This window comes from Mastacembelus armatus, chromosome 4 (genome assembly GCF_900324485.2).
Source record: "Mastacembelus armatus chromosome 4, fMasArm1.2, whole genome shotgun sequence".
NCBI classification, from domain to species: domain Eukaryota; kingdom Metazoa; phylum Chordata; class Actinopteri; order Synbranchiformes; family Mastacembelidae; genus Mastacembelus; species Mastacembelus armatus.
Genome location: NC_046636.1, coordinates 18,385,050 through 18,411,910, shown reverse-complemented (window position 1 = coordinate 18,411,910; position 26,861 = coordinate 18,385,050). Strand labels below are relative to the sequence as shown.

The 26,861-nt window shown below is 37.1% G+C and overlaps 1 protein-coding gene across 4 annotated transcripts in view; it reads right to left on the bottom strand.

Moving 5' to 3' along the window:
• Window positions 1–20,601, bottom strand: part of LOC113129487 (uncharacterized) — a 100,127-nt gene extending 79,526 nt beyond the window's left edge. For 3 of the 4 annotated variants that reach the window (XM_026305510.1, XM_026305511.1, XM_026305509.1), the window contains exons 1-3: window positions 20,386–20,601; window positions 15,750–15,871; window positions 11,779–11,826 (exon numbers count right to left, since the gene is read on the bottom strand). In XM_026305510.1, coding sequence (XP_026161295.1) covers window positions 11,779–11,826; window positions 15,750–15,871; window positions 20,386–20,443 — 228 coding nt within the window. In that variant the 5' untranslated portion in view covers window positions 20,444–20,601. The remainder of the gene's footprint in view (window positions 1–11,778; window positions 11,827–15,749; window positions 15,872–20,385) is intronic. The other variant, XM_026305512.1, reaches the window with a different exon arrangement.
• Between the last annotated feature and the right edge of the window lie 6,260 nt (window positions 20,602–26,861).

The following is a 26,861-nucleotide window of genomic DNA, read 5'->3' as shown; positions in this document are numbered from 1 at the left end:
GAACATTAACCTTTAGGTGTGGTGTTAAGATGGAACCTCAATTAACAAGAGTAAATAATCCTTGTTATTACTTTTAGCTGGCCTTTATCTAGTACATAACCTAATTAAATGGGCCATCCAAACATAAAACCACAACTAATCAAGAGCTTTGCTGAGGTATTGCGATATGGCTGTGTGGGATTTTAAAAACACACCCACACATGTGCGAACATCCGTGTATCCCACAAATACATGCACGCACGCACACACACAGTTTGAAAAGACTTAAAGAGTTTCTGTTTTGGAATATCTTCTCACAATTCAGTTAATTAAATATACAAGTTTATGACAGTACAAGTTTTACTTCCAATTTAAAATAGTTTTCTTAATGTAATAATGTTGACTTCTCTGATTTGCAACTAAATTAATAAAGATTAATTATTAAAATAGTTCATAAGCAATATGCATAATCTGAAGGTTGTTTAAGTCATTTTCTAACAGTCACAAAGACCTTGTTCAGAGTACAAATAGTGACTTTGGCCTTAGGAATAAATGGAAGTGACAAACCAAACCCCAAGGTATTTGTAGCTGCAATCTTATGCAAGTGGTCTTACAATGGTGTGCCCAAATGCTGTGCAATATACCAAACATTTTATGTGTCACCAAGCAAAACTGTTCCTGATGACACTACAATACCCAGTGTGCATCCAGTTGCATGCTTCTCCCATGACTGGCTTTCAGTCTGCATCTTTTCCAGTCATTTTGTATATTGTGATCCCATTCAATGGTTATCAGTTAACACAGCCATAATTATGTTCCAGTAGGGGCAAACTGCGCCTACCAGACAAGTTCAGACATTATTATGTATCCTTGAGCGGCTGTAGTAATTATGACACAGGCAACCGTCAATGTTGATGATCAATAAGAGGCAGTGTAGGAAGGAAGATGTGGTAGATGGGTGGATGACACAACAGGCCTTTGAAACAGGAGACAGGCATTGGTGTCCCATTTCAAAACGACACAGCCTCATTACTTTATTTAATGGCAATTGTAACCCAGTCGAAAATTCAGTTTTCATACAAAGGGGACAAAAAATATCTGCTTCTCCTTTTCAAATGTAAAATATCTGCTTGTTTCCTTTGTCCTATAGTTGTTTTTTGACTTTAGGTCAGACAAAACAAGCTGTGTGACAACCCATGTTTGTAGTTTTTTTTCTTTCTCAGAATATATATATTTTACATTTTCGCCATGACTGGCACCTCTGAACATAATGACTAGAGTACTAGCTAACCAAAATAATCTTTAGTTGCAGCTTTAAACCAAAATAGTGCTTGTTTTTAATTGTGAGGGCAGCAGTTTATTAGTTGCCTGTTAAAACTTAAAGTCTGCATTTCTATAATAATGATGGATGGAAGGTAATAAATAACAGCATGCAGTGGCTGAGATAAAAGTAATTATTGTAGTAAGTCTGGAATTAGCAAATGGCAAATAAGGATGGCAAACCTAATTTAAATAAATAATTTTTGGTTGGAGTTTCACAAGAATATATTACCTACTGATGCCACTGTTAAACTATTAAAAAACTGTGCACACCTCCAACCTTTAACAGTATGTCTAACAGTTTCTCAATGGACAGTTGAGCTTATGTGAGGTTTTAATGCAATAATATCAGATATGGTTTAATTGTGTTTGCAGGTTGGAATTGGTTTAAATAGGCCATAGGAAATTGACTCCATTTAATCTGAGCATTGAAATGTAGACCGTGTAATCAGTTCTCCTTCACATGTGGGCCAAGATAATACTGTTCTTATTTGTGTGTAAATCTATGCTGAGAGGCCTCATTCTTGGCTGTGGCTATAGTAAGCCATGCCTCCAAGCTATAGCAGCGTGTGTGTGTGGACATAACTGGTCCTTCACTTGGGTCTCCACCCTTTGCCTCAGGATCCTTGTGTAATTGAGAGATGATATGGGCATCGCACACAAAGCATGGTCACACTGCCTCAGGAAGTGAGCACAATAATCTTTGTAACGAGGCAAGGATGCTTCTTCCTCTTCATGGTGGAAATAGGAAAATAGGGGAGATGATATAATTCCTAAAGTGTATTGTTCAATCAGATAAAAACAGAGGTTACCTTTAAGCAAACTAATCTGGCATGTATTATATATCCCTTAACACCCCAGAACCACAGTCATGCCTGTGTAAGAACACTGTACTCTTTGTTTTTGAAAAAGATGCAGTGCAATATGATACGTGATGTACTCTTAATCATTTGCACCCATATCTGTACTATGCATTATGAGGGAAACTTGACTGTGAGTTGTCACCTGAGCTACATTCCCTTTAATTACAGCCATTGCATGAACATATATGCATACAAATGGCTTATTTGAAGAGTGGATGAAAAGGAGTTCATTTGAAAAACTACAACAAAACCATTTGTTCCCACCAAAACAGCACTTGCTGTATGACAAATGATGCTTTAGTCTTATGAATAATTCTCAAATTCCAAGCAATCAAGTTTTAAAGATATCGTAAATCCTGTTTAAATGGCCTCATTCATTACACTGCAGAGATGGGAGGGATACTAATAAAGTGTTACATCTGAAATTGTCACTGAATTCATGCTTTGCTGGGAGATGTTGAACACTGAGCTGATGTATGGCTCGCCTGACTGTATGGAGATGGAAATGTCGCTGTGGCCTTGTTAGCATTCTGCTGTAACCCTCAGGCAGGGGTGTCAGATTCCCTCAAAATTTACAGCTCCGTTTGGAACCAAAGGAGTCCGTGCATAATGGCTGTGGGGGTCCTTATAATGAAAGTGCTGATCCACGCTAGCAAGGTCTGCTCTGAGAAAAATGTTGATTAATGAACAACTACATATGTGAAATGTTAGCAGTGGTCAAAAGCAGTAAAATAAATATGCAATATATAATAAATAACTTTTTTTGCTAAAGAATGAGTCTGGTCATATTTTCAACAGGTTACGTGAAAAGACCAAAATCAGTAATGAATTGATCTGATTCCTTTGCAAGATAGACAGGCTTCCTGTTTACGAACAATCAAGGATGTGTGTGTAACATTGGGATAAAAAACACACTTCCACAATATCATAATAGCTTCAATATATTCATTTTCATTATTTCAAAAAAGCAAACTAAAGCAACTTGCATGAAACCTGTGAAATGATTGTTTAGAGATGGATTTGTATGCGACACACATCCTTGCATTGCATACCTTTTTTAACCAGATGCTGCTTGAGATATACATCTGTCAACTCTGGCAGCTATCATGATGCATATTCCAGTGAGGAACGACACCTAGAAGCAGTAATAATGCCAAACAAGACTATACACACAGTTAGCTCCGAAGGTAGGGAGAAATAACCTGTGTCCGAAAACATCACCTGACAGCGCAGGTTGAATTTAAACACACAGAAGACCTTTCATATAATTGAAGTTAGCATTAACAAGCTGACCCTGTAAAGTTGTCTTTGTGCTGCACAAAAACACCGACCCCACTGTTTTTGTGACTTTAGCATGTATGAAGATCCTGCTTTTTCTTTGAAAACATTTCAGACACTGTATACACGACATTTAAGCAAAAACAATGTTCACAGTGTTCCTGTGCCCATACAGGATTTAATCAGTATTATTGACTGAGCCACAGAGTATGAAAAGAGACTTTTTCCTCTGAAAAATTATAAGCAATCTGATACATTTCAGTGATCAATCTGCTTCTCTATTTACTGTCATCTATTCCCAAAGTGAAACTCTAAAAGCATGTCAAACACAGAGTCTTAGAAATACTCATTAACCAGCCTTACACATGCAGGAACAGTGGGAGCTGTAGTACCTTAAACCTGGCATTTATGCCTGCAGTTTTAGTGTAAAACCATCCACAGCCTTTGCAAAGTCCAAGGCTCTGACCAAATTACTGGTACTAACAACACTGAGCTAACACAAACAATTGCTTGTTTGCTTCTTGAGGACATTTTTCACCCATTACTCTCGAGATTTGTGCAGTTTCAGGGCCAGAAACAACTTTTCATGTTGATCTCTTAATAAGTTCTCATTCATTTTCTGTTGGTTTCCAACACACTGCACATGCATCTTGCTGTTGTCCAAGAACAAATAAAAATAGATGACTGACTGACAGTGTTGCTCTGAGTGACATGTTTTACATTACTCTGTTCTTCGTGACTCAAGTCAGACGTTCTGCTGTTGTAAATACTAACACAAGAATGTGTTTTAATCTGCAGCTTAAAAAAAAAATGAAAGTAAAGTACTGAGTTGACACAGCTGAGGGAGTAATGCAATGTTGCTTTTGGTCTTTTCTTGGATTTAATGAAAACAAAAATATATAGAATATCACCATTCTTACCATAAGGAGATCAGAACATTTCCAAGGAACACAGACATGTCAGGGTACTTCCCTGGGCTGCAAGTAAGAAAGATTTTACTGTACGTAATCCACTGATTATTCTCATATCTAATCAATTAACTGTTTGGTCCACACAATGTCAGCCATCAGTTTAAAATGCAAAAATATTCCATTTATGATCCGAGAAGACTAAAAGGAAAACATTCGCACGGAAAGTAATAACAATTGAGAAACTGGAACCAATTAATTGCTTTCATTCCTTTTTAAAAAAAGTTACTGAATTATCTAAACTATGGCTGACTAAATTTGTACCATGTGGCAGTGCAAAAGCAAACTGAACCAGAAAGCTACAGTATATTTTAATAATGGAATAGCATGCAGCTATATTATAATGTCTCTTTAATGTCACTTTTCACATAACTGATTCCACACATAGGCATAGGTCATAATTATTTCCAGCTGAAAAGAAGACCATATTTACATTTCTGACAATGGTTTTAAACTGGTCAGCTGCAATGAGGCTTCAGCTTCATTCTGATGTTATGAATGCTATGTTTATAATGTTGCTTCCTGTCACATGTTGACTTAAGACATTATGTAAAAATGTAAAATAAATAAATAAAAATAAAATTCTATATAAAAGATGCAAAAAGATGACAGCCCTTCTGTATTTGAGACATTTGTTCCTGCATGTGGCCCACTCCCATCCTGCTTTAGTCATCTCATTCCTTGAGCACACTCTGCTAAGAAGGGTAGAAAATGTGAATTACAACTAAGCTACTTAACCACAATGAATTAAGGCCTAACATTTGAAAATTTGATACTGAAATTACTGTCATTATGGTGCATTATGTCTGAACATAATGATTGCTTTGGCGCTGTTTGAAGACAAAGGCAGACTCTGGGGGGAGAGTATAGTCAGAGGAAAAGTTGATTTCGTGGTTGTTAATAATATGTGAACTTCAAACCTTAATTTTAGCAGCCATCATTTCCAGCCATTTCACAACTCTGCTTCAGTTAGTTATCTAAATAGTAATGCATCTGCAAATGATTTCTCTTTCTCTGGACACAGAGCCATACCCACAGAGAACTACTTGTCAGATAGAATAACTGCTCTGTTTTTATGTTTATGTTTGCTTTGCTTGATGTATGCTTCAGTGACAAACAAAGAGAAAACATATTGTACAGGAATGCACAGATTGTTTGAATATTTTATCACTAATTAATGGATTTGATGGGTTTGGAGAACAGTAAACATTTAAAAACCTTAGGATTCTTTTAGCAAAAGTAGGAACATTAATTTGTTGTACTTATGCATTGCTTTCTTTGCTGTGTTTTTGTGTTCACTCAGTTTACACCAAATGTTAAAGGGTGTTGACAAAGACAATAGAACTGCATACCAAGAGTGAGGACAGACACATCCTGGAAAACGGGCTCAGCCTTAATTTTTTTTAGTAGGTTGCAGGTTGTGGAGACGGACCAGAGCTGTTATTAATTCTCCATCAGTTTTAGTTTGGATGCTTTAAAGCCAATTAAAGGAGAACTTAATTGAATCAGCCTCAGGATCCTCCCGAACAGGAACTCAAATGAATTGTTTTAGGGGATGGATGGCAGGAAAAAAGCAGGAGGGCAGAAAAATAAATAAAACGGGTTTAAATACCAAAGTCCAGATCTTGGTGAGGAATAATGGCTACATACTGACTCTGCGATGCGAATTAAATCTTGCTTGCAGCTTATTCAACTAAACCAGATGTTGTAGTTTTTGAGTTGGGTCTGATGACCTTGTGACTCTCTTTAAACATTTAGTTTGGAAATTGTACTAAACATATTTGGAAACCAGGACTATGTGCAGGAAAACATAGTGATGAACTGAAATTAAAATAATTGTTGCTACAAACTAATGTTTTTTTCCCCACAGACAGATATAGTCATACATTTTTGTTAGATGATTCAATTAAAGTAATAACAGTGTAAGAAATAACAACAGTTTCCAGCCAAGATCTAATTGATTGACTACCTAATTGTGAAAGAGAGAGAACTAACACCAGCTAAATGTCCATCTTATCATACAGTAATACTGCATTGAATGTGTGAGAGCTATCCATAACTCAGCAGATGCTGAAGTAACATAAAGATGAGATGGCGTCTAAAAATTGTTGATAACCAGCTTATGTGAGCTTGTATCAAACGATGTAGGATATATGAATTTGACATTTATTAGCCAGTAGCACACCCTGAAAACATGTCTCATAGCAATCGTGACTCGTAAATATCAGTTGGCCATGGCAACGCCAAGGCTTGGAAAAAAATATGTCTGAAAACAGTTTTGCCCTCTTGTGCACAATACCTACATTATCTTATGAAATTTATATTTCAGCAATCAAAACTTAATTCCAGTTCAACTGTAAGAAATTGATTTTAAAAGGAATATATTAAAATCATTTTTAGTGGGATGAAAGAGCTGGGATAGGCTCCAGCAGATCCCTGTGACCCTAAATTAGGAATAAGCGGGTTTAGATGATGGATGGATGGATGGACAAAACTAATATTACCTTTTTATATAATTACAGAGAAATCAACTTTCTACTGTTATGTTTTCACTTTTGTACTGAAGTGGTTCATTAGTAACTGACATTCTCTCACTCACACGCACGCATGCACGCACGCACACACACACACACACACACACACACACACACACATATATACAACCTCAAGGCTATGTTCCTTTGTCTTGGGAAAACCAAGAGGAGGAATTCCTTTCATGTGTCATCTCCTGTCACAGTACTGTCCTGACAGAGGCTTAGTGACATATGAGAGGGCTCGACAGAATGTCCTGCTTTCAGTCAAATTTAGAATCTGGTAGCAGCTGCATTCATCAAAATCAAAGGATAATCTGTTTCCCTATATAATCAAGTGATGATTAACATTTTTTTCAGAGGGAGGTGGTGGTATAAATTCTAGCACCTTTAAGGAGACACATGAGAGACACTGGGCGGGGAAGGTTCAGACATTTTTGTCAGAAGATTTTAAGTTACATGAATGTAGAGTACAAACCAGGCTTTCAGATTAGAGTGTTGCTATGTCTGGGCTAATTTCTCCTTCTCCTTTTAACTGTATATTGTCTTCAAAGTTCATTATAGGAAAAATCTGCTAATTTATTTGAGGCCAAGACAAGACTCACAGAAAGGGCATAAAAATCATTCCATTTGTATTTTATCAGTTGCTTTATATATCTGTGTGGTGGAGTATAACACAAACCAGCAGAAGTACAAGCTGTTAAGAATAGTAGACAGTTTACTGACAATTTTTTATAGTGTCAATTTAGTTGTAGCTACAATGTATTTTTCAAGATACTTTTCAAGAGGCATTGTGTTTAAATCAGGCCTCCTGCATATTGAAGTTTTGAGCCTCAATTCTTGTAGGATTTGACTAGATGTAGAAAATAAATAAGGAGACAGATTTCTTTTTCTTTTTTTTTTTTTTTCAATTTTGTGTAAACATGCATTTGGGTGCCACTATATGATAACCTTGCTACACTACTTGAAAAAAAGAAAGTGGTAGTTTTATAAAGCATCATTGTCTCAGACAGTACTTTGAATGACATTCTTGCTACAGACAGTCCACTTAATAAGGATGTGCAGATAAAACCACTTTTCTAAATGGCCTTATCCTTGTCAACGTGTATTTTGTTGTGGTTGCCATGGAAAATGGTATAAAATGGGTTTACATGCTCTGCATCTTTGTTTTTCAGTTTTGAATTTAAAATTATTTCTATTTGTACCAACAGTTGGCTGGCTGAATCCAAGGATTTTCTTATCTTTATGCAACATATAATTTACCAACAAAGCCCGACATTTCAAATACACATTATCATTTTCATGCAATGAACAAGTAAGATTTGAGTGCTTTCCATTCACCATACAAAGGATATAAATCACTGATATTATGTTTGCTGCCACAATCAAAGATCATAAAAACTTGACCTGTGAGTTTGACCTTCGTCACCTAAGAGACTCACATTTGTAGAACAGCACAACATTGGCAATGCATAAAAAAAAAAACAACAGATTTCTTTTGAAAACAGTATTATATTAAAATAACTCCTACAGTTACCACCTCCTGGTATCAAGAATTATTATTTTTTATTATGAGTACATCATTAGACACACAGTCTGTCCTCCTGACCCCACCTCTGTGTTGGACTAATCAGGGCCAAGGAAGAGAGCTGTGAATCTCTTCCTCCTGCACAACTCCCCAACAATGTCTTCTCTACCGGACTCCAATCAAAAGTAGCAGAGGTCATTAGGCGGCTCGGAACATCCTTTTCTTTATAATTACACCCTCCTGGATTGACCGAGCACCAGCTAGCCTTCTGCTCTTTCAGTAATTAGTCCAGAATGTGAGCTGTCAACATGCAAAAATGGTGCCAGTAGGCCCACAATGCCACAGCCACCCCCACTGTGTTCAACAACAAGCACCTAGCCCCTTTTTTCTCCCTCGGCGACTCATGTCAAATCCAGGTCCCTCAGAACAAAATCTTAATAATTAACTGGCAAATTTTAACATGATTGCTTGTGACACACCTACTCTGGTAATTATTGCTTTGAGGCCATGTGCTAATGAAATTAATGCATTCATTGCCCCAACAAATTAGCATAACTCATACAAATGGCCCACATTTGAGACCTCACTGCAAAATGCGAAAACAACAACAAGAAAAGCTGCATCAAATACAACAACAACAAAAAAAGCTGGGAAATGAAATAGGTGGCGCATTCAACTGGAGATTTTATGATGAGCAGTGTTTGCTCAAAGTGTTAATGGTTAAAGCCTCTTAATGTTAACCAAGGGTGATTGCAGTAATGCATTACAGAGGTACAACAGTGCAGGACCAAATGATTATCACGCTCATCATTATAGTCACTGCTGATCTACATATACATCTCTCTGTGCACAAAATATTAAATGACTGTGCCACTGCAGACATTAAAATGTTATTATACTGATGCATTAACTTACAGTAGGAGAGTTCATATCAGTATACAGAAGAAGCTTCCCAACAATTATTCTCTAAATGGCACTATGCCGCTAAACCCTGTTCATGGCTGTCTGGCTTCTCAGTGGGATGTCTCTTAGACACTTTGCTGCTCACCATTAATAATTGATTACGATGCCAATGGTACAATGGACAAAGACAAGTGCAACAGTAAGTTGGAGTGCTGTAACAGTGCAAGACATGTCCCACCTAAAAATGTGTTTGCCTGCAGCCAAATACTGGCAGGGAAATAAAAAAAAAGGATGAAAATGGCTTCCATTCAAACAACACCGACTTACATTACAACAGTCAGGCAGGAGTTTGGAGGTTAGCACTTCTCCATATATCATGGAGCCTCATTTTGTACAAGACAGAAACAAAAAATCTGTATTTCCACAGTATTTCCTTTAACATGTTGATCATAGATGTAATTACCAAAAAGACAAATGTAAGTTACATGTACATGTCTGACCTCTGGTCCTTAGGCTGGGAATCACAGGACTAAACTAGCCAACTGTAAAGAAACAAAATATTAGTTCCACCTCCGCCAGCTATTACAGTAAAATGCTGCTTACACATTGATGCATTAAGATTAACAATGTTGTATATAAAAGATGATAATATGGCAGATGAGGGTGCTTTTTCTCCAGAAACTACTTTTACTTTTTATACTTTGCACAAGACGCTGTTTTACTTTTACTTAGTATAATTATATAAGCATGACTTTTTCCTGTGAGTATTTTTAAATTGTTAAATTGGTGCTTTTTTTTTTAAGTGGAGGATCTGAATGCTTCAACCACCCTTAGTCTTACTCAATATGTTACTCCGTGTCATTATTTGAATAACGGTATAAGATTCAGTATGAGGGACTGAGGTTACACAGTTATGAGTTTTGACAGTATTATCAATAACCATCACCACATCTGGACCCACAAAACAGAGAACACTAATGCTATCTACACCTATTTTCTGTCGTGTGTATACTAAAATGACATAAACAACAAGTAATACCTAATGGGAATTGGTGTTAACCTTGGCAAATTAGACTAACTAGTTACTACTAGGGGGGGAAGCTAGTTAGCCTGGTTTTGTAGTTTACACTGAGAATATGGAAAACTTTGGTCATTTGCTATCACCATAAAGAGAATGGTAACACCAACTAGACTTTTGCTCTAGTTAATGCACGACTAGCACAGTGCTGAGTGTGTGGAAGATACTAATGACTCGACAGGTATGAACTAATATGAATAAAAGTAATGGAAACCAGTAATAATGCTGGGAAGCTACAGCATGGTGAGAAAATGTTGTAAAGGGAGCGGAATGTTAAATGCTGTCGCTACAAACATTAATAAGAATTGGTGTGTTCAGTTGGATTTAACACCTGGGCCTTAAAAACACCCTCATCACCCTGTTGGTAACTCCAGCTGTAGGTAATAAAGAAATATATTATAGAAGATAATTAAAGATAATACCACATTTGTTCTTTTACTACAAAAAACTGGAAGGATAAAAACATCAGTGCATCAGATTTCAGGCTAAATGTTTCATTTAACTTCCATCAGTGTGTGAGTGTGTATGATTTTATATTTAAAACATCTTAAAATCCTGACAGGTCGTCAGAGTTACTGTGACATTTTCCTCCACTCCCATACATACGCACACGAACAGAAAGCGAAGATCACATTTTCAACCCGCCGATGTAGAGCAAACAATGAATAAAACACTCCAGTATCCAGCTTGTGATGCTTTGACCCACAGCACAAGCATGAATACATACAAAGCATCAACAGCATACTTCCTAATCTGAGATGGTTAGTAATGTGGCCACCTTATCCAGCATGCAACCCCATCTGTGATGACACATCAGCTCCACCATTTCATACGAATAAACTCACAAACACAAGACACAATGTGTTGATGGAAAATTTGCATTAGGAATGTACCACAGGAAAGCGTGCTTAATTTCTGCTCATGAAATGAATACAGATTTTGTCATTACATGGCTTGTTTCCTTTGCCAAATATTGTAATGTTTCTCCCTTCTTTTCCACAGCGAGTGTTCTGCTACAATAATAAGGAATATAAGACAGCTTACAGCTCATAAGCAACTGCTGGCAAATCAGCTAAATCACAGAGCAAAACAAAGACCTGATTGCTCATTAGTATTATGGATCTGCTGTTTAAATCTGTTTTGTGAGATGCAGTGAGTGTTTAATGACTTAAATGGTGTTTGTTTAAATGCTTGCTACCTACATTTCTCACAGAAGATTAAAAGAATGAGACATCATCAAATATTTCATTGAATTTTTATAATATCCCCTTCTAAAATACACACACACACATACACACACACACACACACACACATATCAATACACTTACTTTGGCTTTGCAGATGATGCATTGCAGCCTGTCTTTACTCCCACATCCCTGTTAGAAAAGAATATTTTAAAGTAATTTCGTGACAGTGAACCATCAAAACAAAAGATCTAATGCTGGACTTGCTGCAGAATGGCATGCATGAGTGACAATTCATTTGTTTGTGTTTTGATCAATAAACTAATTATGTTTGTTTGGAAAATGTGATTGCATTTGTAACCCAAAGGTGCATTGCGCATAAGAATGCTTATTTAATTACAGTGCTAAAAATCTGTATACTATGTGGCCCTGAGGTGAGAAGCACAACAGCATTAGACTAAACATGATAACAAAATAAAAAAAATACAACATTTAAAAAAACACTGCATCAAAACATAAATAAGAAAGACATAAAACTAAATAAATAAATAAAAAATTAGTTTTCTAACCTCTTGTGCGTCCTATTGTGTTATTCTCTTGTGTTTTGTACTTCTTCAGAACCATTGTACCAAACAGTAATTAATAGTTCAACATAGGCATTGCTTTAATGCATGCTCCAAAGATTCCACTTCACGTGACAGAGCTGCACATGAAACAAAAATAACATCCTAACAATAATCTTCAAGCTGGTGCTAACTAACTGAAGATGCTAATAACAAGAAAAACATTTGTACAAACACAAAGTGCCAAATCCACTGTTAATATGCGTGGCATGTAGGAGCACATTTTGATAGATGTTAATGGCATATAATTATAGAACACTGCTATTAGGCAATGCAGTTTTAAAGACGACTATTGCCCCTGGCACTGTGGCCTGATTGCTGTGAGTGTTGGTCTAATGAATGTAAACCAAGTCTGTTTGCGGTGATGAGAATTATCAGCCCATAAGAGAAAAGCAAAGTGAGTGAGTGTGTGTGGGGGACTTAACTCACTATTCACACCACTCGCAATTAAAGGGAGCTGTAAGTATGCTCTGTCAAGGGCATGCTTACTGACACAAACACACACATGCATATGGTATACCACATATGGAAAACATATCTAATACATGTGAGCAGTTAAACTCATTTTCTCATTATGCTCCTCATGTGTTCACACTTGGGTCAACACTTCATTCTCTGCTGAATCAAAGCTATATTTAGCTAGCAAGTTGGTAGCATTTTCAAAGCTCTTCTTCTCACACTGTTTTTCCTCTAACTAATATGCATTCAGCTGGATGGGATTACAAAGTCTGCACAATGCCATCTCAATTAACGTCAGCACAGCGAAAGCAAACATCTTAAAAGCAAAAAAAAAAAAAAAAAAAAGTATTTATCCTTCTGGACAGAGAGTGCATATGATTACTCTCCAAAAGCCTTTGTTCTTGTTCTGTATTTTCTCAAGCCCGTTGTTGGGTTAGGCAGTGAGACACACCAGGCCACAGTCAGCTGGTGCAGTACAAGCCTTACAGTCCTCCCATGCCCTTGTACTTTGTGCTGTGAGGGGTTTCACCCCTCTAGGAATGCACTCCATATAATGAGGGTCAGGGGTCAAAGTGCTGCTGTGCCTGGAGGCCAGGATCTCATAGGCACATTCAGTCACTGACTCTATCCCTATATTTAAAACCTGCCTCAGGACATGTTTTTCAAAGGGCATCTTCTAACTAGTTCCTGGTTACTAATTAGTTCTGTGCCATGCTATTTGTCTTTGGGAACCTCAGTGAGGGTGGTGGTTGGGTTGGGTGGGGGGGAACAATTGAGGCAGTCAAAAAAAAAAGATAGCGTATGGTTTGCCTCAGTGCAGATGATACTCAGTCGGACAGCCGTCTGCTGCAAACATGCTGAAGTATGTATCAACACTTGTGGAAATGAATGCCAATGCTGTTTTGTTGTGTTTGAAGTCAGTCAACCCACTGTTTGGTGACAACATCTGTGTCATACTGTTGCGGGTAAAATTAAATAAGGACGAGGAATTCATTCTATTTTTTGTTCAAGCTGCTTTTAGGAGTGGTAACAGTGCATGCTATCACTCCCAGCTGGCTGGCTTGCTCTCCCTCTCTCTCAAGTCAAATCATTATTGGATTACATTTTCTGGCTTCATAAAGTGCGGTTAAGAGGCACTTTAGACATACGTGCATGACCTGCTTTCCAGTGATGGCTATCAGAGCAAAAGTGACAGGTCAATTGCTGATTTCTGTTCGGTAAAAGGGAAAGCGGCTCCCCACCCTGAGCACTCTAAAGGTCGCATGCTCCCCCCCTCCCCCTGGTTTCTGTCCGCTTCTCTCACACAAAAAACTAAAGTAGTCTTCTAACACCAGCACACACTCAGAGAGTGAGGTTTGCTGTGTAGGTGTGTGTGTGTGTGTGTATGTATGTGCGTGCACCTCTGCTTCATGAGCCTGAGAGCTTGTCTGTATATAATTGTATAGTGGGAAGACACACACTTAATGGAAGTGGCTCTTCACTCTGACATCTGGGTGGTACAGATGAAAGGTCTGCTGTAGCATGTTGTCGACCACTTGTAGAGTATACAAAGAGGCCAAAAAGCTCCCAGGAGTGGACGGCACAACACCATTTCCATGACAGATGCACGGTTTTATCATTAATTGATATACAATCATTTATATCCTAATAACAGCACATCACCGTACAGACACTGCATATTGTGAATTAGATCTAGATGTTATTATTAGGGTTGCACTCTCAAGCAGGCATTTTGAAAAATGTTAAGTGCAGATTTTGTATAGTCCAAAAGTGCATAAGTGACACAGATTGAAGCAATTTTCATTTTATCTGCTCTTTGGCTCTCAGTGCAGCAGATTCTGAAATATGCTGGCCTTGTGTTCCTAGTATAGATCAACCTCCCAAAATATTTGAGTCTACACCTTCCATAATGCAAGTTAATATTGTTTTTTTATTAGATCCTCCCTGTCTGGCAAATGCCTATATTTTGAAATACCATGCCTCCAGTTTGCCGTGCAGACTTTTATGTTAAAAAAACTTCTTAAAGTCTTAAAGCCAAAACCCAGATTACCTGGGTGATATCAGGGTGAGTAATACACCCCCTGACAGGTAAACTGAACTTTAAATGTAAATTGCTTAAATTCCCCTTTAATTACTGAACAATGCCAAGTGCTTACAACCAGTGTTTGCAGTATCATAATGTGGCTGTTATGATTCCCTTTATGGCATTTAAACAGTAATTACATTATGTAATAATGGAAGTTCGATCAGTATATCATCTATCCTTGCAAACTAACAAGCCCTTAAGAAGCATTTTCATGTCACATGACATGAAAACTCATTTCTATACAAAAGAGGCTTATTACTTATGTGAAAAAATTATATTTTCACTCTTCTGTTTTTGTCTTTGGGTGGAGTAACTTGGATATACAGACTTAATTATATATTTTTTACTATTCTGGTAGCAGCAGCCAGGAATTAATGGTGGAAGAGTAATTAGCATGAGAAGCAATAAGCACTATGACTGAACAGAAAGAGAAATGTATGCCACCTACAGAAACGTACATTTCATTAACAGAGGGGACTGTAAAGTGGTCTTTTGGGAGGTGCAGTGCAAAAACACCACAGCAGTAACTGCTGCATCAGTACAACTGCTGGTTCAAGGAGTACTACAGATGTTAATGAGCTATTTTGCAGTAGATGACAGGTGTCTAGTGCATGATAGCTTTCTGAACTTCTGCCAATCCATTATGAGGTACTTCTCACTGTTTCAGCCTCTGTGTTTCATATGTATAACAATGACATGTTGGCATTGTCAGCAACCCTCATTAAAACTAATTGGTATTGCTATCTGAAAGGTAGCTCATTACCTTGAGGCAAACAGCATAGTTTTGTCTTAATAAGGAATGGTAACATGGCAAACACATTTACTCATTGTTAAAAATCCAGCAGACATTTCCCCCCTTATACATTTTGACAAATGTGTGGTGAGAGAAAAGAGCAAAGTTGAAATATCAAAATATTAAGGTTTCCTACATGGAAAATCTTTCTTACCCTTCGGATCCATGTGGAGAGACACATGTGATGGGCAAGTAAATTCTTGCAGTCGCAGAAATTCCTCAGTGGGTCACTGGCTTGAAGTTCAACATCCCTGCATATAAAGCACTCTGATGTCTCTGTGGACAGAGAGGAGAAGATGGGGCTATGGATGGTACAGGACTGATTTCAACAGTCACATTGCATCAAACGCTAATTGCTGATGCACCTGCCTGATTTGCACTCATTGCTGGCCAGAAAATCTTTAATAGATTCAGAAATTGTCATAGTTTTATTTTCTTAAGAGAGAAGAGTTTTGTCAAGATTGCCCTATGCATACATTCACCTTAAAGCATTAGTTTTTTTTTCTGTTCCCAGTAAAAGCGTGTAAATATTTCCTTTTAAAAAAGTAATTGTTGCAAGTTGACATTCCTGACAAGATAATAACAGTAACGGTACAAATGTGAGACTAAAGATGAGAAATGACATACAGTATTCTAATTGTTCATTTTTCACTGCTAGAATCTTTTTGGTTTGTTTTTGATTTGGTTTTCTTATTTGCTGAACACGCTATTATTTCATTTATGTCCACCATATATCATTTTGTTACTTAAGAAATAAATTTGGATGTACAGAACTTTTATTCCTTAAAAATAACATAAATCTTACAAGAAAAAGACCATTCCTGAAACTACATCACAAAGACTTTTTAAGTATTACATGCTGTGGACATACAGCTTTGCCACAAACAAACATTTAGGAACGGGCCTTTATCAGGTCACCCAATGGTTTACATTTGAATTTAGAACAGATTGTAGACATCAGTCTACAAGCTCATACAATTGGTTCTCAATTGACCAAAACTATGTAAGTAATTTTTTTTTAAAAAAATCACCATGGCAACTGCAACTCAAGCTAAAATATCAGCTGTATCTAATAGCACAACAACAAAACCAGAGAGAAGTTGAGAATCATGCTCTGTGTAACTAACAAACTGTAAATCTAAACTCTAAATCTAAATTAAACATACAAACAGAGTTGATTTGTGCCATATAAAATATATACAGTATACTGAACAGGACTATGTGTCCTGTCCAGCTCAGTGCAGATTTAATCCTCATACCGATTCCAGTTAAGTCAGTAAAACTGTTCTGAGGGTTATTGTAATTTTTAGAATGAAGCTACTGAAGAAAAAGATTTACATTGTGCAACAGGCAGATTACTACCTTAACAGGCTGCACTATCATAGGGTTTTGAAATATAAACAGGATTTGCAAAATATGTTGAGTCTTGAGATTCAAGACAGTGTTTGGCAAAAGTGTGAAAAGAAGGCTCAGGAGTTATTAATTGTTAACAACAACACATCGTTCAATACGTTCACAACTTGCAACAGCTGTTTTGAACTTGCAGCTGAAATGAAGCATCATATCTAACAGGAAAATGGTCCATCCAGGTTCAGTTAGGACATACAGTATATGGTGAAAAGGGGAATCCATCATGTGCTAGTTGCTGGACATGCGGCCCAAGCCCAGGGCTGCGGTTTAGCCAACAGGTCCATCCATTGTTATATCCTTCCATTGTACTGCAACCCATGTCTCATTTAACACCAAACTTCACCAACAACTTTGTCAGTGATGATTAGCTTTGAAGCTAAATATCAGACAGTAGCTGAGAGCAAGATTTGTTGGTTTCATCCCATAAGAACACTTGGAGACAGCAATGAGGGCTAGCCGTGATGTGCGCACTCGCCTCAATGGGAGATAAACTGCTGCCTCAGAAGCTCTTGTCTCTTTTGGGGCCCTCATTGAGCTGGATTGCTTCAGGTGAAAATCTATCTTCGGATGAAAAATCTTTTAATCAAAGGGTGGGTTTTTAATGTAACCCATCAGAATCTGTGTAAGCAGATTTTATTACTGACCAGGCATAAATCTTCACTTGCATTAATATCTCTGAGACAAACTGTGAAAAAGAAAAACCCTATAAACTTTTTCTCCCTCAGCACTCATTTTGTATAAGCCAGGAATCCTGCATTTTTAGATAAATATGTGGTGTCTGGCTGCCACTTTCTTTGCCACCCTTTTACTGACACCAACCACCTGGCCTACTAATGGAAATCATTCCAGTGAGGCACTCTCCAAATACAAACTGTCAACACTCATATGTTTGCTTCCTTTTTGTCTATCTGTGTAACAATATATCGTGTTTAGTTGGTTTTCAAAATAACTTTGTATGTGTAGTTTGCAGAAAATAATGGAACCATACAGAGACATGCCTAAAAGAATATGACAGTCTAGCTAACAGGCAGTCTGCGTGTTTCAACAGCCCAACCGTTACTGTGATGGCAGGTTCACCAATTATACCCACAAGTCCTTTTTAACATTTCATTCCTCCAAATCCGTACTACTTTTACGATCATTATGGCATGCCCTGAGGCTCTTCTGGAGCTAAGTAACAGATGCACTGCTGTTGAGAAAATGACTAGAAAACAATATTACAACAGAGATGTAAACATGTGGCATGTCAATCGTAGCTGAGCTGACATGTCTGCATGATCTGTGACTCCCAAAATTAACTGTCAGCAGTGTCAGTGTTCGGCAGCATTTCACACAAAGGTGAGTGCTTGACTAACTGGCTAACAAAACTTCCTCTGTGCAGCTGCAGCAACAGCAGCAGCAGTGATGTACTCAAACAAAGTTTGTCAGATAAAGATGCTGATCTGCTGCTATCACAGAAGAGAAAGTGTTAATACCAATTCTGTCAAGAGCTCTCTTTTTACTAGTTGGCTCTCTGAAAATGGCTTTAGTGGTGGGCATCTGTCAGTGATGTAATTCACTGCTGCACACTACCACTGACATGAGTAATGGGGGCAAAATATTTAAGGGATAGAAACCATAATCTCAACAGTATCAGTCAGCCGGAGCAATGCTATTTAATGAGTTTGAAACACTGTACAGTACACTGTACAGTAAACCAATGAGGAAAATGCCAGATTGGGATCATTTAATTGTCCATTGCATTGCTAACGACCTCATTAACAAAAGAATGATGGGAAATCAGCATGGTGTGGGCGAGGAATTGCCTGTGTGACAGCCATCTGGCTACAGTGAGGGGAGGGATTGGGTGGGGGTTGGGGGGGACTGGTAAGCTAACACCACGGCTGTCACAAAGATGGAAACAAGGACTAGTTTTTACTAACCAGTGTGAGGTCAGCTTTTATATGCCTTTATATAATATGCTCCAAACCACAAAAAGACATTACAGAAATAATGGGAAATTAATAATGAGACATCTGCCTGGTAAAGCAGTGCACCTGTATTGTGACCCAGAGCTCACTCAAAGCCTAAAGATACATGTCCAGCATTTATATTAATTGATTTGAAAAGAATATGGGAAATGCCTGAAATTTCCTAAATTATTATTGAATCAAATTTAATAGTTAACATACTGCATTGCATAACATGCAGATTCATTCTTTTCCACAAGCTACATTCATGCAAAATTTAGCTTAATTTATTATTTAAATTGACTGGCTGTGGGCCTTTAATGTTTGAGAAACATTTTCACATTGCACGAATTCGTGACAGGACAGAAATAATATTTTACCAAACTGGCCAAATGGGCCACTTTGGCAAATTATCACTTTACTTTTACAGTTGGGTGACTTGTGAGAGACAGATTTATAAAAAGAATAAAGTGAGTGTGGTGTAACATTACTGCAGTGCCCCTTTAACATGAAATATCCTTGAAAGGGGGATCAGTCCATGGAAGAGAAGAGTCCCTGTTCTGCATAGAAAGATAGTTAATAACCCACAGAGGATTAGCAACATCACTACTGTGCATGCAACACTGCATATTACATGCAAAATGCAGCAAATTTTAGAGGTGTTATAAAACAATAAGGACTATTTAATGTTTAATTCCATACACTAGAATGTATATGACTGCCCAAATTGTTACTATTTAGATGCTGATTGGTAAATATTACGAGATTTAATAAAGTTTTTAATTTTTACACGGTTAAACATCTCTAATATGTACAGCAACAAGATGTGTACAAAATGCACAATTTGTGTATCTTTCTTGTAATGTGGGAAGTGTAGTTTGTGTCTCAATCTCAAGCAGATCAGGACCACTATGAAAATAAATTATAAACCTTTTTTATGTTTTATACTGTATCATTGTGCAGTCTTAAGGATAACACATAGTTTATGTCATATATTGTATAGGTTTTGTTTTAATTCTGTATTTTTTCATGTCCTGTTTCTTTCTTTTGAACATTCAAGTGTGTTCTGTTTAAGTTGTTAAATAATAAAAAAAACAAAACAAAAAAACAAACCACAAGCACTATATTTTTGAAAATACTGGCCAGATAACTTAGTTACTATTGCTATTTCATAACACACATTAAGCCAAAACATACAAAATGACACTATTGTGTGTATTTTAGATTTTAACATTTGCTAATATTTCAAATTGTAACTGTTGGAAAACTACAAAATGTCATCAGATTTACAAAGACAGAGTTTTCAGTCTTAAAGACATCTGACTGGGAGTTTAAAACGACAATGATTGGATGTGCAGTTTACGTTTGAAGTCTAAATTGTACTTCTTGAAATTTTCATGAAATGTCAAAAAAGTCTTTAGGACAACATACCTATGAATAAATCTCTGCACGACTCTGCTGAAGACAGAAGTTGGTACTCACTGCCCATATTTCATTCTCTTCTTGCACCCTCTTCTGAATACTTTGATATAGCCTACCAACAAGTTTCCTTCACTTCTTGTTTTCCTGTGCTAGGCTTACACAAACATTTTTAGACAAATGACTGTATTGAAATGAAAATGTACTACTTCACTTTCTGCTACTGCGTTGACTCATCTGAATGCTTTTTGTTATAAATGCAAGCGGCCAATCACAGCTGGGGCACATCAGGACAGGAAGTCTGATGACAAAACACAGAAAAGCTTAACAGTGAACTTTATTCATTCTATATAAAGACTGTCTAAAAATAGATGCTGTGGGTGAGAAGCTGATGATTGGAACAGAGGTAGAGGTACAGTCTTTTTAATTTCAGCCATATGCGCATTGCTTTCTTTATGGGAAAATGGTATAAGGATTGGCAAGGTTTCAAAATGAAGGAGGGGCATGTGATGGAAGAGTGTGCTTCCCAAAAACCATCACTATGTTGCAACCAGTTGTGTAAGTCTACTGCTGCGCAATAACAAGCTTTTTGAATTTCCCAACAAATCTTCCTGCATATATCAACTACAAATATCAACTCATAAGCTAAAATTAACCCTTATTTGCATGGAAATTCACAACGTTACAGCAGCAGGATGACACAAGTTAAACAAGAAAAAACAGCAATAAAAAACAAAGCACCAATTTACAAACTGAACCTGGTTCTGATGGAGATTTTTTCTTCTGTTAAAGGGAGTTTTTCCTCTCCACTGTCGCCAAGTGCTTGCTCATAAGGGATTTGTTTTTATTTTTGTTTTTTTGTCAAGTGCCTTGAAATGATTGTATTGTGATTTGGCGCTATACAAATAAAATTGAATTCAATTGAGAATTTTAGGACTGCTGGTAAATTTATTAAAACGAAAAATCTGAAATATCACATTTACATAAGTATTCAGACCCTTTACTTAGTACTTAATTCAAGCACCTTTGGCAGCAATTACAGCCTCGAGTTTTTTTGGGTATTACGCAACAAGCTTTGCACACCTGGATTGGGGGATTTTCTGACATTCTTCTTTGCAAATCCTCTCATGCTCGGTCAGGTTGGATGGTGACTGTTGGTGGACGGTAGGGATGGGACAATGTAAATCTTTTTTGAGAATATTCGATATGGTGTTTACAGTTTGATTCAGTCACAATACAATGAAAAGTTTAATGACAATATGTGACTGCAGAAAACTTTATTCCATTTTTTCCCTTTTCTAGCACTGGTTTGTAAAGAAAAAAAACATACAAGGTTAAAATATTTCTCAAAAACATGACATCTTCTGATGAAACAAAGAAAATTCTCTATTTAAGACAGAAACCTAAATGCCCTCTTGAATAAAAAGCTTTAATACTGTATGTATACTTAAACTGATATAGCGCAAAACCAACAAAACTATTGAGTTGAATACCTGAACAACCAATTCACCTAAAATACAAACTGTCAGGCAAGGTTGTCTTCACTGCAGGGAAAACAGAATAACTGAATTCAACATAAGTATTCTATATTTAGGAAATTAACGGTGCTTTTACTGTAGCATTACAATCTCGTTTCTTGGCTGTCAACTTTTACAATACTGTACTTTTATAATACTGTAAAACATGATGGTCAATGTGTTCTTCGTATTTGCAGCATCTCTTTTGCGGCGTTTCAGTATTTGCAGTGTTCGGCCCTTGCAGCGCATTTGTCTTTGTCGGCTACTGTGTGTTTTGGCGCCAACACTGCCAGCAACTTTCCACTACAGCCAATGGCTGTAGGTCGGCTGGTTCCGTGGTGTTTTTTTTTTCAGTGAGTCCTTTTTCTTTGCTACGTCTTTATGGTAGCCGTGGAGATGAGTGCTCATGTGTAAGTTGTGTAGGGAATTCCTGTTCTGCACAACTTACAGATCGTCTTCATCTTATCAGCAACTCTTTAATTGTTTTCTCCATATTTTACAGGAAAGCTGTCATACCCATGACTTAAATGCAGAGGTGGCATTTTATATTTCTGTATTAGCGCTGTTACCACCTTTGCCTCCCATTGCTGCTGCCATCTCCAGTGTTTTAGGCCACATACCATAGCGTATAGTAAAAGATGATTGCCTTGCGTTATGTTATTTTATTTACAAAAAATGTAAAGTCACATGTGTGGAAACTGAACAATACATATTGCTAGACCACACAATCCATTTCTTGATGTTTTTGTATCACAATATATTGTATTTCGATACATTGTCCCATTCCCAGTGGACAGCCATTTTCAGGTCTCTCTAGACAAGTTTGACAGGGTTCAAACCAGGGCACTGGCTGGGCCACTTTAGGACATTTACAGAGTTACAAAGGACTAAGCCACTCCGGTGTTGTCTTGGCTGTGCTTACGATGGTTGTCGTGTTGGAAGGTGAACCTTCGGCCCAGTCTGAGGTCCTGAGCGCTGGGGAACAGGTGTTCATTGAGGATATTTCTGTATTTTGCTCCTTTCAGCTTTCCCTCAACTCTGACCAGTAAACACCCCCACAACGGTTAGAATTGAGGCCGAGCAATTCGATCTTGGTTTCATCACACCAAAGAATCTGAGAGTCTTTCAGTTGCTTTTTTGCAAACACCAAGCAGCTTTCATGTGTTTTGACCTGAGCGGCTTCTGTTTAGCCACTCGGCCGTAAAGCGCAGATCGGTGGAGGACTGCAGTGATGGTTGTCATTCTGGAACTTTTTCCCATCTCCACACAGAATCTGTGGAGCTCAATCAGTGTGACCATCAGGTTCTTGGTCACCTCTCCTACTAAGGCCCTTCTCCCACGATTTTTTTTGTAGACTTCCGCAGCTCTGTGCCTATCAATAATCCTGTCTCTGAGCTCTGCAGACAGTTCCTTTGACCTCATGGCTTGGTTTTTGCTCTCATATACCTTGCACACTGTGAGGCCTTCTATAGAGAGGTGTGTGCCTTTCCAATCAATTTAATTTATTACAAGTGGACTCCAATCAAGGTGTAGAAACAGCTCAGCAAAGATTAAAACAAAATAAAGCCACCTGAGCAAATTTTCATGTGTTGTTGCAAAGGATCTGAATACTTATATAAATGTGATATTTCAGATTTTTCTTCTTAACAAATGTACAGACATTTCTAAAATTCAGTTTTCATTTTGTCATTAAGTGTAGATTAATGAGAAAAAAAATAATTTAAACAATTGTAGTATCAGGCTGAAACATAACAAAAAGTGAAAAAGGTGAACGGGGTCTGAATACTATATGTACTTTCTATTTTTGCATCAAGGAACAATTTTTTCCATGTCAGTGTTTACAGTACATTGTTTATACCATATTGCTCTTCCAACTTTTCCCAGAACTACTTTCAAAACCTTTTTAAACGACAAGATCACACAAGTTTTTCTTTACACAGATGCAAAATCTCAAGAGTTCCACACCTTCTCTGTCAAAGCACTTAGCTCCAAATAAAAGGAAACCTTGGAGAACTTGTGGGGAAGGAATAGGTCTACACACTGCCTAATTAAATGGCATGTCTCCTAGTATTCATGAAGAGCGCTTATTAAAACAAGCATTCACATCCAATCCACTAGATAAATGACTTTACACCAAGTGCCATGAAGCCCATTAAATTGCTTCTTTAGAGATGGATCAGGTCCAAACACACAATCAAAGGATTTGACTCGGATTATCTCAGATTAGAAACACTCAGGGACAAATGAGGAGATGACAGGATATCATACATTGAAAGGATAAATTAGCAGTCACATACCAGACCAAATTTGTGATGGGTGTTAGGGAATAAAGAGAGGGGGAAAAGACTAAGTGCTAAAAAGCAAGGAACAGCCCAATGATACATGGCCAATGTAAACCACAGTAAAAGCTTTTCCGTCTCCCTCTAAAACCTCCTGCCATGTAAATAAAGCCCACATCAGGGAAAGAATCAAGCACCGGTGACTAAGAAATAGACACAAAGTAACTTGCTACAGATTATTCTGTTAATTTATGACTGTATGGTTTTGCTTTGATTTTTTTTTTTTTTTTTTTTTGTTTCCACACTCCATGATGCCCTGCGTTTAGTAACACTTCAGGTTCACTCTCAGGTCTAACAGTCTGCAGTAAATTCAAAGTATTTTCTCAAAGCAGAACTAAATTTATGAACTAAAGTGAAGTACAGCTTGCATCACATAGTAATCTCAGAATTTATATCATATTACATTATAACCATGTTTTGATATTATTTCGACATTTAAAGTAGGCTACTATACTTTGTCAATCGGCTTTCCTTCAGTCAAAACTGAACCTGTCACTGGACTCAATGAAAGCATCACTTTTTGAATGCATGTGACACTGAAAAAAAAAAATATATATATATATAATATATATATATATATATATATATATATATATATTTCATGAATGTGACCTATATATATATATATTGATTACTGTTGATAGTTAAGCTTTTGGCAATTCCTTTAAAAATTGCAGTTCTACAGAATTTGCAAGAAACCAAACCCTTTTTAACGGAACATGATAATTGTGAGCTTAATTATAAAATCAAATGTAAAAGAGCCCTTTTTTTGCACAATAGATATTTTAGTTCCACCTTAATTTGAATATTTAAAAGTCAAGTAAAGTAGGCCTTGTGCTGATAAAACACTTTTCAGGACGATAAATAATGTAGGCAGTGGATAATGTTAGCATGTTCTTCTTTGCATATTTTAAACCCAATGAGGACCTCTGTTGTTTCGCATTAAAGTAAGGCTTTCACTTTCTCCAAGATAGCAATAAAAGGTATTTTGGAGGGTTTCCACATTAAAGAAATGTGACCTATGAACATAATCTTCTCTGTCATATGTTCACTTGACAGGCTCTTTTCTCTTTGTTCTATGACTAGATGGCATTGACAGTAGGAAGCAAGACTGTACCTGCAGCGCCTGTTGAATTTTGAAAAGCACAACTGATGTACTCTTTGATCTGATTCATCATCTTTAATGATGAATGTGACTTACAGGTTGTCTCTGTAGGATTTTTTTTTTTTCACCACGGTAGAGTCAAAGTTCACTACTGGTTAAACCACAGCTCTATATTTAGATATGGGATCTTTCATGAATTGTGACTAGAATCCACAGGATGATCGGTGCATATAAATCAGAATTACATAATGCCCACTACAAACTGAAAACAAATAGATGTCTCAAGCTTAATAGCTACAATAAGCTAAAAATATACTAGATATCACCCAGTCAAATGATGAATCAAAGGTTACATTTCACAACAGAATAAACATTTACTTTTCTTGCTGGAGAAATTTTATTATATTCACTTTGTGTAATACAACACGAAAAATTTAACGATTCTATAGATAGTATGAACATTGACATGACAAATTTTCAACACATATTTGTGGAAACAGCCTTTAAGATTAAGGCCTCTGAGTGGACCTTTCATTTGGCAGCAGCTGAAGGACATTTGAGGGCTTTTATTATTAGGAGACACACTTCTGTATTCAGTATATGCAATGAAAGCCGTTTACTGGAGTGTTAGTTATCAACCGCTATCTCCCCCTGATAATGTTCAGCATTTCTGAATAGAACCATGCGGCTCTTAAGTTTGTACTCCATTAAATGGAAGCTGGCAAGGGAGGCCAACAAGTTACCGTAGCATATCCAACTCAGAAAATGCTAGTTTTTATAGTTATTAGCTAGACATCTTAACATCAGGATAGCTTTAAAGGTTACCTGTGAAGATTGAGTATGGTCATATGGATGCATGTGTGCGTAAGTGATGTGATACACAGGCCTAACAGTGGCATCACACTGATTTCACACTTATTTATTTATTTAGGTAGCCTACTGCTGTAATACCTGCATTTTCCTGCCAGAGGATGAATAAATTGTTTTAATCTAATATAATGCACCAGCAAATGCACGAAGGAGGACTGCTAACATGTAAACATGGATATAAACAATGATCAATTAAAATCCTTTAAAAATTGGCTTTGCAAATGTTTTATGAGGAAGAAAATACCCACAATCCATTCTCAAGAGTGAATTTAAGATTTTACTTGTTTATTTAAAAGCATGTCATGATTTGGCTGCAGCATACATTTCAGAGATTTTATGTTCCTGAACTCAATCTTAGAGCTTGCAAAATAAGTTTAAGTTCAGTTCAAATTTATATAAACCTCACCTGCACTCTCACAAGCCAGACACACATACTGTTCTTCTCAATGGAGTACAGAATGCCTCTGATCATACCACTTGATCTCATATTAAACATGTCAGAAGCATATGATAGTTTGTTATTGGCTCCATTCTCTTTGTTATCCAATTTTACTGCCTGAGTTTACAGCAGAAGCTGACAATTTCAGTGTGGGTGAGGGCATTAACGTGCACCGCAGGAGACACATTCGGATCTTTTGGACTACTCGCTGAAGATTT